The following is a 16,805-nucleotide window of genomic DNA, read 5'->3' as shown; positions in this document are numbered from 1 at the left end:
AGTATCATTTCTCTTTGTAGTCAGGTGAAGCCTGTGACAAGTTTTAAATTAAAGCAGGGAATACAAATGAAGAATTTTTTAGGTCATGGTAGATTATGGACTTGCTTGAGATAGGGAGTCTTGAGACCAGAGGAAAAGATTCCCAGGAAAATATGACTACTATGGGAAGAAATAATGCTGGTATAGAAACTGGGTAGAATTTCCAGAGTTATTGGAAATTTACCTTAATAGAAGAGGATCCATCATATGACTGCCAATGTTTATCCCATTCAGTAGCTATAACCTTCTTGAATGTTTGCCCTCTAAGAACTTGAAATAGCAGTAAGAGTTTTATTTAAACTTTTCTATGGATGTCATATCTGTAGAAACATTAAAGTAATCCTATGCCCAAAGTCACTTTACTGAGCCCACCATCATGATACTCTTGAATACCACAGAGGGATTTTGGCGGGTGAGTTCACTTTGTCCTTCTCATTTACAACATGTGTATGACATTTCCCAAAGCTCACTCTTCCAAATACATGGAGACAGGTTTTTTTTCACTGCTCCTAATGCCTGTTTTCAACTTGTCTGCTGCCCCGCAATTATTTCTGTCCCATTCCCTCTGTTTCTCATTAATGGAGCTCCCTTGTGCAATCCCACGTCACACCTAGCCCAGCAGCTCTTGCTGCCCTGCCCTGACTGCTACCAATTATCACCCATCCTTTCTCATAGACCCTATAGCAAGACTCTTTCCTTGCTTCTCTTTTTCTCCCTGCTGCCTGGTGAAGTGGCAGGGATTACTGGAGGAAAAGAGCTGGTTTTGGAGCAGTCCTGGCTGGCTACTCACATCCTCAGAAGCAGTATGTCAATCAGAGGGGGATCTCCCCAGCAGATCTAATTAATCAAAGGGCAGGTGTTGGCCAAACAGGAGAACGATGCAGCTCCCTAGCAGATACTCTGCCATTCACAACAGCTCCTGAGCAACCAGTGTGATTTCAGCCTGGCGGGAGAGGCAACTGGAGAGGTAGCACAGTTTCTGGTAACTGGGGATTTCAGGTCTGGAGGTGGATATGGAAAAGCTCAGGTTGCAGAGCTGAAGAGGAGATGGAATATGTTCCTGTAGCCTCACTAACCACTGCAGAACCAGCAAGTGCCATCTCTACTGGCAGCTAGTGCAAGTTCTGAGGATTTTCAGGCTTTGGCATTCTTGCTGCTGGAGAATAATCAATATTAATGCTTCTGTGATTACTGCTTCCCTTCCAAATATGCTCATAATCAGTTCAAGGAATCTGAAAGTCAGTCAGGATGCTAAGAATACAACAGAAACAGCTTTCAAAGGAATCCTTCAACTTCTGATATTTGTGAATAAGATCCAAATAGCATTACTCATTTATTTGTCAGGAAAATTATTTCATTGATACGAACGGTACTGCGAGTATTGCATTCAGCTTTGGGCCCCCCAACATCAGAAGGACATGGACCTGTTGGAGTGAGTCCAGAGGAGGGCCACAAAGATGACCAGGGGGCTGGAGCACCTCTCCTGTGAAGACAGGCTGAGGCAGTTGGGGTTGTTCAGCCTGGAGAAGAGAAGGCTCCAGGGAGACCTTATAGCAGCCTGCCAGTACCTGAAGGGAGTCTACAAGAAACCTGGAGAGGGACTTTTTACAAGGGCATGTAGTGATAGGACAAGGGGTAATGGCTTTAAACTGAAAGAGGGTAGATTTAAATTAGATATAAGGAAGAAATTCTTCACTGTGAGGGTGGTGAGGCACTGGAACAGGTTGCCCAAAGAGGCTGCAGATGCCCCATCCCTGGCAGTGTTGCAGGCCAGGTTGGATGGGGCTTTGAGCAACCTGGTCGGGTGGAAGGTGTCCCTGCCCATGGCAGGGGGTTGGAACTAGATGACCTTTAAGGTCCCTCCCAGCCCAAACCATTCTATGATTCTAACAGGCCAAATCCTGCAAGGTCTATTCTGTGACTACAACTCCCTTACATTTTCAACTACATTTTTATGATTTATCTGCCCTTGCCAAGACTTGAACATCTCCCACGATAATAAGAAAAACAATTCTGATTTTCTATTTAAAACTCAGGCTGCCTTTAAGCCACATGTATGAATCAAGCTTCCTCTAAAGCACAAACATGTTCCACCCCTCAATTCCTTCCGTGACTACCTTAAATCAAAAATGTATTATTTTACGCAATATTCCTTATTTGGTTTTCCATACCCCTGCAGTAGAGTTGAATCACTTAACAGAGCCTAGCATGTTATTCTTCAATTATCTTCCCTAAACCACGACTTTCAGATGACATTTTAAATTTAATGCCATACAATAGAGGGGGAAGGGGGGAGCCTAAGGACTCACCTTCTGTTTGCAGCTGCTGCAAATTTTTCTTGAATGCCTTTGGTTTTAAGAAGCCCATTTCACCTGCACAGAATACCCCTTGTGTGCCATTAAGAGGAGACACTATCCCAGTCCAGACTTCAGGCTACTTATTCTCAGCATTTCTTAATCAGCCTCATACACATTGCCAACAGATGAATACCTCTTGCTCCTACACAGAAACGTCCTATAAACTTCTGAAGTTTTATGTAATGCTTTCCTGTTGTGATGACTGTTTCCTTCCTTTTGGTGAGAAATCCAGTGTACCAGAAAACTGCAGGAGAGAGTGTGGAGAGATTCATTGAGCCCTCAGCATCTTTAAAGTACACTGACGTCTGCCAAACCCCAGATTTTATGTCCGTAAAAGCTTAGAGTGTCCTTTGCTGCTGTGCTCCCCCCAACTCTGCTGTACCATGCAAATCTCCTGGAGCCCAAAGACCGTTTAGTGTATGTAATATGGTGTGCGCAAGTTCAAATGCTGTCAACAAATGGGCTTTTTTTGCTTTACCGACTTCTATATGTAATTTCACAACATCTGCTATTGAGACAGTGCTCTTGTTTGGAAAGTACAAATCACTCTTTGTACAGCAGGGCGCCTTTGTTAACAAGCTGGGTGTAGCTCAGATTTTTGTTTAATTCTTCTGGGCATCTCTAACAAACAAGTATTCTTTAGAGCTCAACTCAATAATCAATACAATTTTCTTAGTTTACAGAGCAAATAATTACTTTCTGGGATGACTTCACGGGGTCAGGGAGATGTATATATACAGTGTGGATAGAGAAGGCTGAGAACCACCTACTGAACTCAACAGTGACAGATTTGCAAGTAACAGGCTATACAACCATCTCTGCTATGAAGACAACAAGAAGTGTTGCCCTTCTTGGGCTTGTGCTTCTCAGCTGCCTTTCTGGTAAGTTGTTTTTGTTACAGTCAGTGCTAGTATCTCCAGTCCTCCTGAACATTTGCCTTTATATATACATCCTAAAGGAGAGTTCAGCCCTTTGGAAATGTGATGATTTAGTAATAAGCAGGCTCTCTTTTAATGAACTTTATCCTTGTGCAGATAAATACTATAGATTGGTAGGATGCATTTGTCTGATTTAAGCTTATGAGCCTTAGCGGGGATAATAGTGCTGCAAAAGGAGAAAAGTTTATGTCCTATTTCTTCTTTATTCAGTCAAAATTTCCAGTTTCACAAAGAATTGATTTTTTAAATCTTAGTATATATCTTCTTGTTTACTTGGAGTAGATAAAACATTTGGGAAAACAATCACTTCTCAGTAATGAAAAAGTGTATTTGCTTACTCTGTTGGGAAATTGATGATTCCAAAGGAATTTTAGTCAAGGACATTGTACAATTTTTATATTTTATAATCTCTGTTTTTATTGTAGATATTGTTATTGCTCAAAAACGGGTGAGTAGTAGATCTTCTTTGTCATTTAGTCTTGATTTCTAAGTCTAGATGAATAATTCATACTCACACTGTATCCTAAGGAAGGCTTGAGGGAGGAAAAAAAGGAAAGTGAGCAGGAAAGCAAGAAGGAAAAAGCCCCTAAGTATTATACCACCTCTTTTCCCCAAAGTAAGAAAATACCATTGCCAGAGAAAGATAACTTACCATATTGATGATAAAAAAGACTGTAATTAATAACGTAGAGTGAGTCAGCACAGCACAGAATGCCAGCAGAAAATCTACACAACTATTGAATAACTGCCTAAAAATCTTCCCTGTCTTGATTTCCCAAGGAATGATCATTTTTGCCTGCAATTCTTGCCAAAAGTACTGAAAGTCTTAATTAATAGCAAAAAGGTGCTTTTGTATGCTGTAAGAAACATGGTATATTTTGTTCCCTCTCTTCTTCACCATGGAGGAACAATAGGGAAAAAAAATTACCAACAGTAGTCTCCCAACGCAGTGAAAACATGATTAACACAAGCATACCCTTCTCTCCATTTGGAGAAATGACAAGTTGTCTTTAACAGGCCTCCTGCGGCAGGTACATGTTGTCTGAAAAAAACCAACTTGCTTGTACCCGCAACTATGAACCCGTCTGCGGGACTGACAACGTGACCTACTCCAACGAGTGCTCCCTCTGCAATGAAATCCTGTGAGTACCAGGTCTCCTGATTACCTACAATGCCAGTTCAAGCACCAGACAAAAGCCTTTGGGGTTGTGACTAATCATGGGGTGGACTAGATTTTTCCTAAGTTTCTGTCTTCCCTAATGCCCGTGATCTTCCGTGTCAAAGCTCCTGAATGATTAATTACTGGGGCTTTATGAGTGAGATGACATGGTATGAACAGATTAATCCTTCCTTTCCTTCTCTCTCTCTCTCTCCCTCTAGCCGAAACCAAGCCATCGACAAGAAGCATGATGGAAAATGCGTTAAGGTATGGTCTGAGATTGGTTCCTTCTGCTGCACTGAGCAGTGGTGGGTAAAAGAGAGCTAGACAGAAACCTTGCCTAGGATTAATTCTGTACTAAACCCACAGAATTCCAAACTGTCAGAAATGGTATGAAAATGAAGAATTGCAGATTTGCAAGAATTTCTTTTAAATTTTGTTTGAACAATGAGTTTTTAAATGTTATCATGTGTATAACACCAGACTTAAGAATGGAAACTTTTGATTTCTATAATGGTTCTGTGTTATCAAAACACTTCTCTTTAGACTTAGACTTAGAAGCTTGTTGAAGCTAAGAAATTCCCAGAGGAAGTTTGGATTTTCTAACAGAAAAAACAATTCTATCAGAACATTTAACATAAAGTTTGTTTACCAATATATGGAGCTACCATGGAGAAGTATCTCTATTTTTAGGTTAGAGAAAGTAAAGAAATACTCTGGCTGTGCAATTTAACATAATACAACGAATTCCATTTCAGTACACTCAGAGTAACTGCAGAAACACCGAGGTGAGCATAAACTCCATTTTAAAGTGGCATTGACATTTCGCAGCAAAAGTTGCTGCTGCATAAGGCATTTTAGGCAAAGATCCCTCATGGTGGCATTCATGGTGAAAATCCCCAAGATGACAGGGATGAAAAGCGCTTCAGGACAGGAAAAAACAGATACTCCAGGATCATGCTGTACCCATTGCAGGATTTCAACTGTTTGTGTTACATCAATGCCACCACGCTGGGGCTGGGAGCTCCTCTCCCATGCAGACCTGGGGAGAGGGGGGGATGTCTCTTGCACCACGCTCTGTTGCACAGGACTGATGCAAAGGGGAGCAGAGATTAAAATGTTGTTCTGTGACTGTTTCAGCTTGACTGTACTGGCTACCTGAGGTCAAGCGGTGGTGCGATCCCCTGCACCCTGGAGTACATGCCCATCTGCGGCACCGATGGGATTACCTACCCAAACAAGTGCAGCTTCTGCAATGCTGTGGTGTAAGTGAAGGAGCTGGGTCACGGGAGGGGTTTCTGGATCCGTAGGTGCTCATGTTGGTATTTAGAGCATAAGGAGGTAGTTTGACTCGTGAAGTGGCTGCGCTGTGCTCATTCATTCTCAACTCGCTTTTTTCCCAAAGGAATGGACTGGACATAGACCTGAGGCACAAGGGAGAATGCTTAGAGGTAAAGCGCAGAAATCTGCACTCTTAACTGCTGTTACAACACATTGTACAACACAAATTCACTGAATCGTAACTAAATAATAGAAACGCCTGCACCGTCCTGGTACATTTTGCCTGGAAATAGGATTTGAGGAACATAGTTAAAGTATGCTAGGGTCAAAGGGGATTGAACCAAATCCATGACTCAGATACGCAGTCTGCCCTCTGACCTGGGAACACAGCAGTCAGCGAATGCTGAGACCTTCAGTTACTGGGAAAGGGGCTGAGCAAGAGATGCTGCCTCATACCTTCTGCGGGAGAGCAGGAGGGTCATATACTACCAGCACTATTAGTAGTGGTGATTCTTCAGGTGGGAATACTTTTCTGCAGCGTGGCTCGTGACCATACACTTTCTGTATCCCTGCCTCTGCTAGCCTGCTGAACCAGAGCAGCCAGTGGGAGGGCCAGCCTGGAAATATCAGCATGGTCATTTCACTATTTATAATAGTATTTACTAGATTTTTTTGCCCCCGCCTTCTCCTCAGTTCAGGCTGCTCCAGGCAAGCACATTCTCTGCCTCTGAGTTTGCAGAGTTGCTAGAACAACAGAGCCCTGCACCTGAAAAGAGCGTTTATGCTTTGGCATGTCATAAACATTAAATAAACATAAAACACTCATGTAGGAAAATATGAGGAACAAAAGCTTTAAAATGTGTTGTTGCTCCATTATTAGCAGGTTGACTGCAGCAATCAGCCGGGTAACAATCTCATCTGCACCGCTGACTATAAGCCCCTTTGTGGCTCCGATGGCAAAACTTATGGAAACAAGTGCCATTTCTGCAACGCATTTTCGTAAGTATGGAGCTCACCATGTAGCCATGAAACCAGAGGAGCTGGAGCACACGCAGCAGCAGCAGCAGCTGGTGTGAAAGCCCCAGAGCTCCCGTTAGCCCCTCGGTAAATCCATCCCTGCTCCATGTTCCTCTCCTGACACTCACTCCTCTGCCACCCCCCAGGCACTGCAGATCTTAAGCCTGAGTGAGTCTTCTCCTTCCCTCGCAATTAAATCCAGATCCCCATTTGCAGGCTCCTAGCATTGCTGACTCCCTCCCTGCCAGATCGTTTTAAAGTGTGACCGTAGGAGGTGTCCAAAATTATGGGGTTTGTCCCAAATCTCTTTAATGTGAGAAAGCATGTAACCTGGGGAATCAGGAAAGAGGTGAAACATTAAAAGAAGTACTTTATAACTTGGAGAGCACAAGAACATTGGCTTATTTGGGTGAAGTTAGACTATAAAACTGAGATCCATGTCTGTAATTTTGGTCTCCCTCTTTCTCTTCAGGCGCAGCCAGGGAGCTCTGTTCTTGAAACACCGTGGCGAATGCTGAGCGCTGGAGCCATACCCTTCGCCCTGATTTTTCCCTTACAAATCCTGCAAACACGCTCTTCCCTGCTCCCTCAACTGTTGCACGTTGGTCTCTGCTTTGATTGATCAATAAACTAAACACAGCCACTCTCTTTGCCATGGACTGGTTTTTGGGTTTGGTGGTTTGGTTTTTTTTTTTTCAGGGCAGGGGTAATGGTCTTCAGGCTTTTAGGTACTTATCTCTCAGGCAGGAGAAGTTGTGAAATAAACCACAATAAAGAGCAAAGCGTAACACCCATCACACACCAGCCCAAGCCCTCACAAGAGTACGTCACTCCATACCAAACCATCAGAAGGGAAACCAAGCTGCTATAAAAAACTGCCACTCTCCTAATTTCGGTGTCTTACAGAGTGTAAATGGATGTGTCTTTGCCTTCGAGGAACTGGTTCTTTTAGGGGCCCTGGTGTGGGGGAATGGCCCTGGGGAAGTGTGAAAGAGAAAGGTGGCCGTGGTCAGCCCTACCTGGTCACACCTGGGCAAGGGGCAGGTCTGGCAGTGCATTGTAAAAAGGAGGCTTATGGCAAAGGGAGGAGGCTATCTCATAGGGAAGAAAATTAGGAACTGCTGCTTCCTTGAAGGGTGTGTCTGTCGAGACTGTGTTGATCAGCAGAAAATTGCAGCAAGCTAGGCAAGGCTGTAATGAGCCTAATGAGAACCCGAGGACAAATTAGACTGGGCTCAGGCTTTGAGCTTCTTGGAGACAAGATCTGAAAAGTTGTACGTGGGGTATTTGAGGCAGAGGTAGGACAGGAGACCCTTCAGGAAAAGGTCTTGGATTCTCTAATCCCAGGAAAGAAGGGCCAGATGATGTGCTGGTAGGTCCAAGATGCTTTCTGTCTTGGGAAAAAAAGGTATGGAGATAGCATCTTTGTGGGAGCCTAAAGAGTGCACTGGAGGAGCAATGATATATATGAATGTTCATGATGATGTGCCATCTTTTGGGGTGAGTCAAGGAGTTAATATGCAAACAGCACCGGCAAAAAGTCCCTAGTACCATGGCTCACATGCTCCCTTCCTCTTTCTTTCTCCACCTTCCATTCTCTTGTTATGCAGCAAGAATATCTGCTGCCAGGGCTGATACGTAGGACAAAATCTGTGACTTACAAGCCTTTTCATTTGGGTCTCATTTCCTGAAGTAGATAATTTCTTGAGCAGGAATTTTGTAGGTGCTTCCCACCAGAAGATAAGAGGCTTGTCCTTCCCCTACTACTAGCACAGAGCAGTGCTCTGTCCTGGGAAGAGGGATGGAACTTCTTATTCTCAGGGTTTTTTTTCTGTTAGTACAGGCAATATAAATCACATCATGCCTTTGTGCCTGCTCTTAAGAAAAGACAACCTGGAGAGTCATGAGAGTTCTCACTGCTTACCTGCTTATGTGTGTGTGAAAAATAATTAAGGAACAGTCTGAGTAGCTAGTGGATGTGAACAGAGACCTGTCAGCACAGGACAGAGCTCTGCTGTAATTTCTTGTTGGCCAAGAGGTTTATAGAGTGGCTACAGACTAGTGGAGTTTTGGCCATGGCAGGAAATTGTCTTCAACAGCAAGATCCTACTGTAAGCCGCCTCTGCAGTGGTGGGTTCTGCCTGAGGAAGCCAGACACTTGCTTAGGAGCTCAGAAGGCTTTGGAAAAGCCCAAAGAAGAGCTGCTCACCTAAAGGGAAAAGGAGGGCAAATGGCAAGGACTGGGTACGTGGCTGTATCCTAGATGCCTTGTGAGCCTCTAAGCAAGAACTGTTTAGAAGATGGAAAGGTTTGGATCACATAAGACTAAAGACTGACCCAGCACAGATAAGTACTTGGCTTGGCAACAGCGGGACTTTACCCAGCTACACCCCTTAGACTGCAAAGCAAGGTCCAGGTGCCCTTCTTGTACCCCTGATTTTCAGAGAGACAGAAGAATTCCCTCACCTACACCAGCAAGTGGCCTGTTTCAGACGTTATAAAGAAGTGGAAAGGGGTAATAATGATAATCACCTGGTTGGTAATTTAGTGTCTTCCTCTCCTCAGCCCGGAAGGGATTGGTCCCTGCGGTACATTTGCTGAGGCTTTAGCCAGCCAGTTATGCTGCAGCAACCGAAATGTTTGGGTAGATAAAGAACTGAGGCATTAAGGCTGTGGTCGTAAGCAGTGACGTATGAAACTAGAAAAGGCAAACAAGTAGTGCTGTGAGTGGCAGAACTAAGCGTGGTTTTGAACGGCGCTGCGGCTGACTGACTTGATAACTAAATTATATGAGAGGCTGCGTCGTGAGCTCACCCTTAATAGACATCTGAGAATTCACCTGTCAGTCACAGTTTCTCTGCTGTGTGAATTTTAAGATGTCTAGCAAGCTGCAAACTCTAATGCTTCCCCAGATGTAGGGTATTCATAACATTGCTGTCCTGCAGAAGCTCTCTCCCTTGCTGGCTGAGAACATTAGTAGCATCTTTCCTCTGTTGCTAGACATATGTATAAAAATGTTTTTATTATTTTTAAGGGTTTTTTTGCTCCTATGTCAAATTTGGTTGGAACTAGTTGCAGATTCAACTGGGGGAACTAATAAACAGATATATCTATACACATTGGTCTCCTAAGCCTTGTCTCCTTAGGAAAGCATACTAAAATTTCAAGCTTACTCGTATCTGAACAGATATTTTGCAAATGGTGCAGCTGAACAAATCCTTGCACAGGCTCAGCTGGAAATAGAGCTCAGGTCTCCCAATTCCCCATCAAATTCCTGTCATTGTGACTTGCTGTGGGAGCGGAGCCCTAACATATGTTTGTGAATGCGAAAAACTGGAAAACATTGACAGCTAGAGTTTAAATAGTTCAGGGAGGAGAGTCAGCAGTCCTATCTGGGACTGTGCACACAGCTATGAGAGCATGTCGCATCGGAGCGCTTCTCCACCCCAACCCAACAAATTTAGAACCATCCTCAAAAATAGCCAGGGAACAACGTATAATTGGTTTCACAGACAACACATTCTCATGCTGTGATTTATTTCGTAACGTCTAGTGAGTGTCATCACGCCGCACTCAAAGCCTCGGTGCTGGCATTCAGCAAGGGCCCAGAGAATGAAAATTACCAGCTTCCCCGATGAATCACCGCTTTGAAAATTCACCCTTGTGAGAATCCTGTGACTATTTGGAAAAAAAAAAAAAAAGATATTACAAGCCCGTCTATCACTCATATAATTAGCCCTTTCTAGGTTTGATGTGGACAGGGCAGCATTCCTAAAGCACCATAAACACAGCCAGGACCAATAATGGCTTTAGAAGCAAAGTGGAGAAGTTCTCACAATTAAGGTGGGGAATGAGGACAGCTACCGATGGGTGCATAAATACACAGAAAGGCAGGTCTGTGTGCGCACTGTGGGCTCCGGTGCTGAGACAACACCTCCCGCACAGATTGCTTGGCTTGGACTAAAGAGCTACCTGCAGCATGAAGGCAACAGGTGCCTTAGTGCTTCTCAGCCTGCTGCTGCTCTCTTTCTTCTCGGGTAAGTGATCTTTTCCCTAGCATAGAAAAAAAAAACAAAAACCAAACCCCAAACCTTTCCTGACAACAGCAAACTTTGGAGAGCCTTGATCACCGGATGACAGGCTTGAAGATAAAGCTGAGCAAGTAGAAAATATCTGCGGGACTTGCTCACTCATATGACATATTTCCACTCCTCGTGTGCCTCCGCAGTGAATAACGCAGCGGAGGTGTCACTGGGAGACAGAACGAGCAAATTCTAATCAGCTCTTTCAGCAAATGTACCAAAGCAGAGTGTAATTATGAATTTTTGGTACAAGTGTTCGCTGGAGAGTTTTGCTGAACCAGTTAGAGAAGAAACTCACTCACCTCAGGGTCATCAGCACTTGTTTTGATCCTAAGCATCTTGGTATTTGGTGTTGTCCTTGGAGACGTGGAAACGTAATTAGATGAAAGTTTCAGCTTTCATTTATGTTGCAGAGAAAAGCTTGAAAATTAAATTCAAATGTCCTCAAGGAGTCAGAACAAAGAGGGCAAATTAAAAGGATCCAGCATGTATTTATCTGGAGATTTACACATCTTTCTGATGATCTGGGGAAGCTGAGTGATGATTTTTGAACATATAGGTCACATCAGTGTTATCAATTGCTTGTGTCCAGCTGACCCAGCTCTGCAAGGTTTGTGGCGACAGTTATTGAAGAATGTGCAGAACAAGAATTATTTATACTTGTTTTTCTGTGAATAATTTGAATAAAGAATTCACTTGAGAAAATTGCAAGCTGTGCATGGAGAAAAGAGGTGAATTACTTTGTACACATTATTCATTATGAAATATTCATCTGTCTCTAATTGAGTCTTAATTGGGACTGGGTTCTGTCAGAGTGCTGAAGCTTCCTTCCAAGGCCAGGCAGAACAGCAGCAAACTCTGTGATCTCCTATAAAATAAACAGATGTCAAGAGACATCATCATAAAGTCTTCTGTAGCCACATGTAATATTTATAAAAACTATCTAACGAGCTGTTTTGTAAATAGTATACAGATAGCCATAACAGTGACTTTACAATTAAGGCAGCCTAGCCTGACCTGAGGTCATGATAAATATACCAGTGCCAGGGATAAAAAACACCGAAGGGCAATACAGTTGGCAGAAAAACTAGGGTGGGTTGATGGACGATGGTCTAGCTGACTGAGAGTTGGGTGGGATTTCCGAACTGTGGGCGCTCGCGTGTAGGACAGGGTCCTCCCACCTCCTGCCCCAGGTTCCCTCCTGCCCAGACCCACCTGAGCAGCATCGCAGCCAGCCGTGACCCCACTGACCCAGCAGGTACAGCCTCGCATCCAAATCTCCGCTGCCCCGCTGCTGTGCGAGATGCTGGGTATTTGTCCCACGGTGTTGTGACCCAGATTCTGCAAATCTGCATTCAAGCCACCCTTGAGTGTCGGGGTCCCCCTTAGAGACGTCGCAGGGTCGCCCTGTCCCACAGCTATGGCTCAAGCTACGCGCCTGACTGCAATCTTTGCAGTGAAGAAATATTAAGAGGATGGACTGATTAGCTTCAGGCCCCGAGCCTGTGGTTACAGCGGGTATTTTTGCACTCTTACTGACCTGCACTGCCTGTTCTGCTCTGTATCACCCCATGCTGTCTCTTTGTATTTTGGCCGGGATGAACTTGCTCTGGGAGAGTCTCTGGGCTGTGCTGCGCTGAGGCTGGCTGTAAAGCTGACCATGGGGTCTCCTTCTCCACGGTCACTTGTTAGCAGTACCAGCCTTTTTCGTCATTCAGATATGCAGGACCCTAAAAGCCTTAAAAGTCAATATAGCTTTAAAATCTGTGTTGAGCGCGGCTCCAGATCCGGTATGGCAGCTCGCTTCCCCGGGAGTGGCTGCCTTCCAGGAGATTGGGTTATGTGTCTGAGGTGCAGTTAGCAGCTGAATGACTGATTACATGGTATTTTAGTAACATTTTTCAAAAAAGCAAAATACTGAAAAGCAATTCAGACAACGTATTTCCTGCCTCCTCCTCCACCGCACAGGATGATGGAGTAGGAAAAACCTGGTGTATGTTTCATTGTGGTTTGTATAAAGGGTTTGTGACTTTAGTTCAGCCTCTGTCAGAAAATAATGCTGATATGTAAAATCTGTGTTTGGTTGTTTGTTTTTTTTATTCCAGATGTAGCAGGTCAAGACATTGAAGAGGTTAGTGCAGCTGTTTCTGCTTACTGACTGTGCATTTTCTAGAGGAATGGTTTTGTAACCAAGGTCCTGGTGCATGGTAAACAGTTTTTAATGTCTGCTGAGAGCAGGTGGGTCCTTCCAAGAAGTCCCAACACTTTGGGGAGTTCACCGTTGTACAGGGGATGTTATGTGTGGCCACATTAGCAAGTAGGCCAGGGAAATAGGTGGTTGGTTTAGCAAATGCTTCCCATGATTAGGTCTAGGGTGTTTGCACAGGGTTGTGTTTGTATGCAGCGCCACTTTTATCCACTTTGCTCCACTGTCCAATCTTCTCATGAAACAAATGGACTATTAAGAGTGTTTTACCTCCCCCAAACAAGGTCCATCACTGGGACTTGTCCAAATAGAGACAAAATACCTGTACATTTCCTGGACACCATTTTTAATTCCCCGTAGACTAAGATTTTCTCCTCCTTCCGCTGCGAAGGCAGAAAGCTCAGCAGGCACCAAGCTGAGTGCACGGTGTTGCAAGATGCATGAAGCCATGCAGCAGTGAGCTAACTTGGCGCCAAATGTCTGAAAGACAATCAGTGCTGACTCTTCTCCTACGTGCCTAGGCTAATCCACTCCTGTCTTTGGGAGATCATGACTTCTCCTAGGTGACTACAGTTTCCCTCCTCAAATGTGGGTCAACCCCCCCCCCCCCCCCAAAACACTGCTTCTGCTCATTTCTGACAGGGCTTTTTTCTTTCAGTAAATAGGCGGTGTCATCACTGCCCCTTTGGTCATCTTGTCAGAAAAAGCATTATATTAGTGACGTTGTATCCAATTTGGAAAGTGAAAGAGAGTATGGGAGTCCTGAAATGGGTTTCTTCTTATTCCTTTTGCAGATTTGTAGAGAGTTTGTAAATAGAAGCGTGTACTGCACAAGGGAGTCCAACCCTCACTGCGGCACGGATGGCATCACGTACGGAAACAAGTGCGCCTTCTGCAAGGCAGTGCTGTAAGTGAAAGCAGAGGGGATCGAAATAACAGAGAGAGTTGGCTCCATTTCCAAATATGTAATGATATTCTTCATGGAGGGGAGGCCCTGCATCCAGGCTGCTCCTCTTGTATGGACCAGCCCCTGAATCGTGCCAAGCGGAATATTTCCTCTTTGGAATGGAGCTGTGTGAATGCAAGTTAATTTTAATTTATTTCTAGGCTTTGCATGCTGCTTGTTGCCATGCTAAGAGGCAGCACGAGGCCCGGGAGGCAATTGCATCCTGCCTGTACCTTCTGCACGCACTAAATTGATGCACATTTCCCACTATATGCTACAGGCTGCAACTCTCACTGCCCACACTTCTGGATACTGAAAAGTGTCTGGAGGAATGCGGGAGCTGAGCCGTGCCAAATTATTCCTGAAAAGTCTGAATGGACTTTGTGGAACAAGACACAAAATCTCAGAGGAAGAGCCTGAGTTTCTCCTTTTCCTGAGCTTTGTCACCTTTTAAAAGACATGCAATAGGAGCCAGCAACCCTGGACTGAACGTGCTTGCAAAACATCCTTTTTTCCTTAGCAGTCCTTAACATTTGGTGCACGCTCAAGGCTGCCTTATCCTAGGGGAAATCAGAGAAGAGCAAGGAGAGGAGAAAATGGCTTGATGTTCCCTGTGAGGCACCAGAGTATGCTAGCATGAGTCAGGCAAATAGTCCTGTTCGGACGGATGAGCTCCCTGTCCCACGCTGCTGTGTCTGTCATACACTGCTTTGTCTAAGTCTGACTTGCTCCTTTTACAGGAGAAGTGGAGGGAAAATAAGATTGAAGCACCTGGGGAAATGCTGAGTCCTCACCGTCACAGAGCAGCAACAGCCGCACCCCCGTCAGCAACAGCCGCAGCCGCCTGTGCGCAGACACGGGAGCAGCTTGCCCTCATCTCCGCCGTCTCTGCTCAATAAAATAAAACTCAGCACGACTCTTTGGCTGGATTCCTTTTTCCCTAATACCCAGAAAAGCGCTTTGATACAGCCGTGCTAGAGCCTAATGCGTGGCTTCGCTCCACTGTGCTATTACATCACCCTCCTCCCGGGAAGCAAGGCGCTCCCTGTGCCGGAGTGGCTGTTCCCACGGCTCCCGTGGGCTGTGTCCTCCTGTCCCCAGCAGCCGTAGCTCTTCTGTCCTGTGTCCTTCCTGACAACTTGGCACACGCTTGCTGGGCAGCCAAGCAGCGCAACCGCTCGTGGGCTCCTGCCCAGCTCTCCCCATCCCAGGGAGTGGGTGACAGCGGGCGCCTTTATTCTTTACCCAGCCTCCGTAGACATGTTCCTTCCTCTCTCAGAGGTTATTGTGGGAGGGTGACAGGAGATCTGGTGAACAGCGTGACTGCATATGCCTCATCTCCTTTGGAAACCAGAGACAAACAAGCTGAGGCTAGGGAATATTGCTCCATTTAAGCCTGCAACAAGAAGATGGCAGGTGGAGGCTGGTTTTAGGCAGAAGCTGCAAGGCTCTTCTTTCCAAATCAGTCTTTCTTCTTCCTTCTAAGAGAACGCTTTGTCTTGAAAACTGTGAACTCACCAGCATTAGTTTCCTGCTGCCAAGTGGCTTCTCATGCTAATAAAATTATATTTAGAAGAGCGCCAGATTGTATAAAGTGTCAATAATTACAAAAAAAAATATTCCCTGGAGGAGAAGAGCTGTGGGCTTCCCCTCCCCACCTCTAGGATGAACTCTCCCTGAATCATACGCAGACCTTGTTGTTCTACGCACAAGTATTTCTATTTATTTACAATTTTTAATACACACAGACTTTATTCCTTTATGTTTCACACTGCTGTCCTCTCTTCTTGATGTTGGCTGGAAAATCCTTCTTTGTGCAAACATGAGAAAATGAATTCTATAGCGTCTCCCCATTCACTCTGCAAAATTCACACAGGGAAATACTTGTGGCCTCCCCTTGTTAAAACATTGGCAGCAGATCTATAGGACGCCAGCTCCTTCATGTTAAACACTTAACTTTCAAAGGGAGCTTTAGATTTTATCAGGAGCCTCAGGGGCCAACATATTTTGCAAGCACCTAAATGCTGAGCATCTAAACCTCCGGACCTTGTTTGGACAGAGCTTGAGTGTCTGCCTATCGTGCCACAATCCATGCTTTAAACTCAATTGGGGCGCAATGCCTAAGAAGAGAGGCCTTAGCAATGTGCTCGGCACAGCTAATGCTGGCTTCTCTTCTGATAATTCACATTTGCGATGACAATTCTGACAAATCCTTTGTCATTTGGTAACTTTACAGGCAGTGTGCAGGTGGCAGCCAGCCAGCGGTTGAACTGCTCAGGCAAAGCTCTACGTTGGCTAGTTTGGAGCTTCTCTTGGACCAGCTGTCTGATACCGATATTTTTCTCATCCCAGCCTACTGGATTCTTACAAAATCTGCCACCTCTTCTTGGAAGCCAACTAACCCTCTCTGTGTCCCAGGTTGTAGAGCCAGGGGAAGTGACTTGTTTGATTTCAAATTCAGATGTTGCATTAGTAAACTGAACAGCAAGACATCCAGACCATGGACAAGAGTGAGGGGAGCAAGAAGCATCTGCTGCACAAGGACAAGTGGTCACGAAGGACATGCTGGGAAAGTGGGAGGACCTTCCTCATCAATCCTCCAGCTTGGAGCAGGATGACCTCTGCCTGTCCTCTTCTACCTGAGTTATGCTGCGATAATCCTATTACGTTGCGTGGCTCTGGACCTGCACCATATTCAGAGCACAGGAGCAAAAAGACCCCATTTTTAAGATGGAAAGTGACATTTTAATGAGGGAGGGGGTATGGGACATCCTTACACC

The 16,805-nt window shown here is 44.9% G+C and overlaps 2 protein-coding genes across 3 annotated transcripts; both read left to right on the top strand.

The window, feature by feature from the left end:
- The first annotated feature begins 2,849 nt into the window (after positions 1-2,849).
- Positions 2,850-7,436, top strand: LOC142044328 (double-headed protease inhibitor, submandibular gland-like). Of its 2 annotated transcripts, none has more exons than XM_075056629.1 (8): positions 2,850-3,277; positions 3,760-3,782; positions 4,352-4,476; positions 4,715-4,760; positions 5,634-5,758; positions 5,899-5,944; positions 6,658-6,773; positions 7,264-7,436. In XM_075056629.1, the coding sequence occupies exons 1-8, from the start codon at positions 3,220-3,222 to the stop codon at positions 7,307-7,309; spliced, it is 585 nt and encodes a 194-aa protein (XP_074912730.1). In that variant the 5' UTR covers positions 2,850-3,219; the 3' UTR covers positions 7,310-7,436. The 2 variants fall into 2 exon arrangements, with proteins under 2 accessions (XP_074912730.1, XP_074912728.1); XM_075056627.1 differs by having other exon boundaries at positions 2,856-3,277; positions 6,655-6,773.
- A 3,172-nt stretch (positions 7,437-10,608) lies between these two features.
- On the top strand, positions 10,609-14,941 carry LOC142044358 (serine protease inhibitor Kazal-type 6-like). Its single transcript, XM_075056685.1, has 4 exons — positions 10,609-10,828; positions 12,979-13,004; positions 13,874-13,986; positions 14,766-14,941. The coding sequence occupies exons 1-4, from the start codon at positions 10,771-10,773 to the stop codon at positions 14,809-14,811; spliced, it is 243 nt and encodes an 80-aa protein (XP_074912786.1). The 5' UTR covers positions 10,609-10,770; the 3' UTR covers positions 14,812-14,941.
- Positions 14,942-16,805: the final 1,864 nt, after the last annotated feature.

The sequence above is a fragment of the Buteo buteo genome, chromosome 24, assembly GCF_964188355.1.
Source record: "Buteo buteo chromosome 24, bButBut1.hap1.1, whole genome shotgun sequence".
In the NCBI taxonomy this organism is placed as follows: domain Eukaryota; kingdom Metazoa; phylum Chordata; class Aves; order Accipitriformes; family Accipitridae; genus Buteo; species Buteo buteo.
Note: the sequence above shows the minus strand (reverse complement) of the source record. Positions and strands in the feature narration are given on the sequence as shown.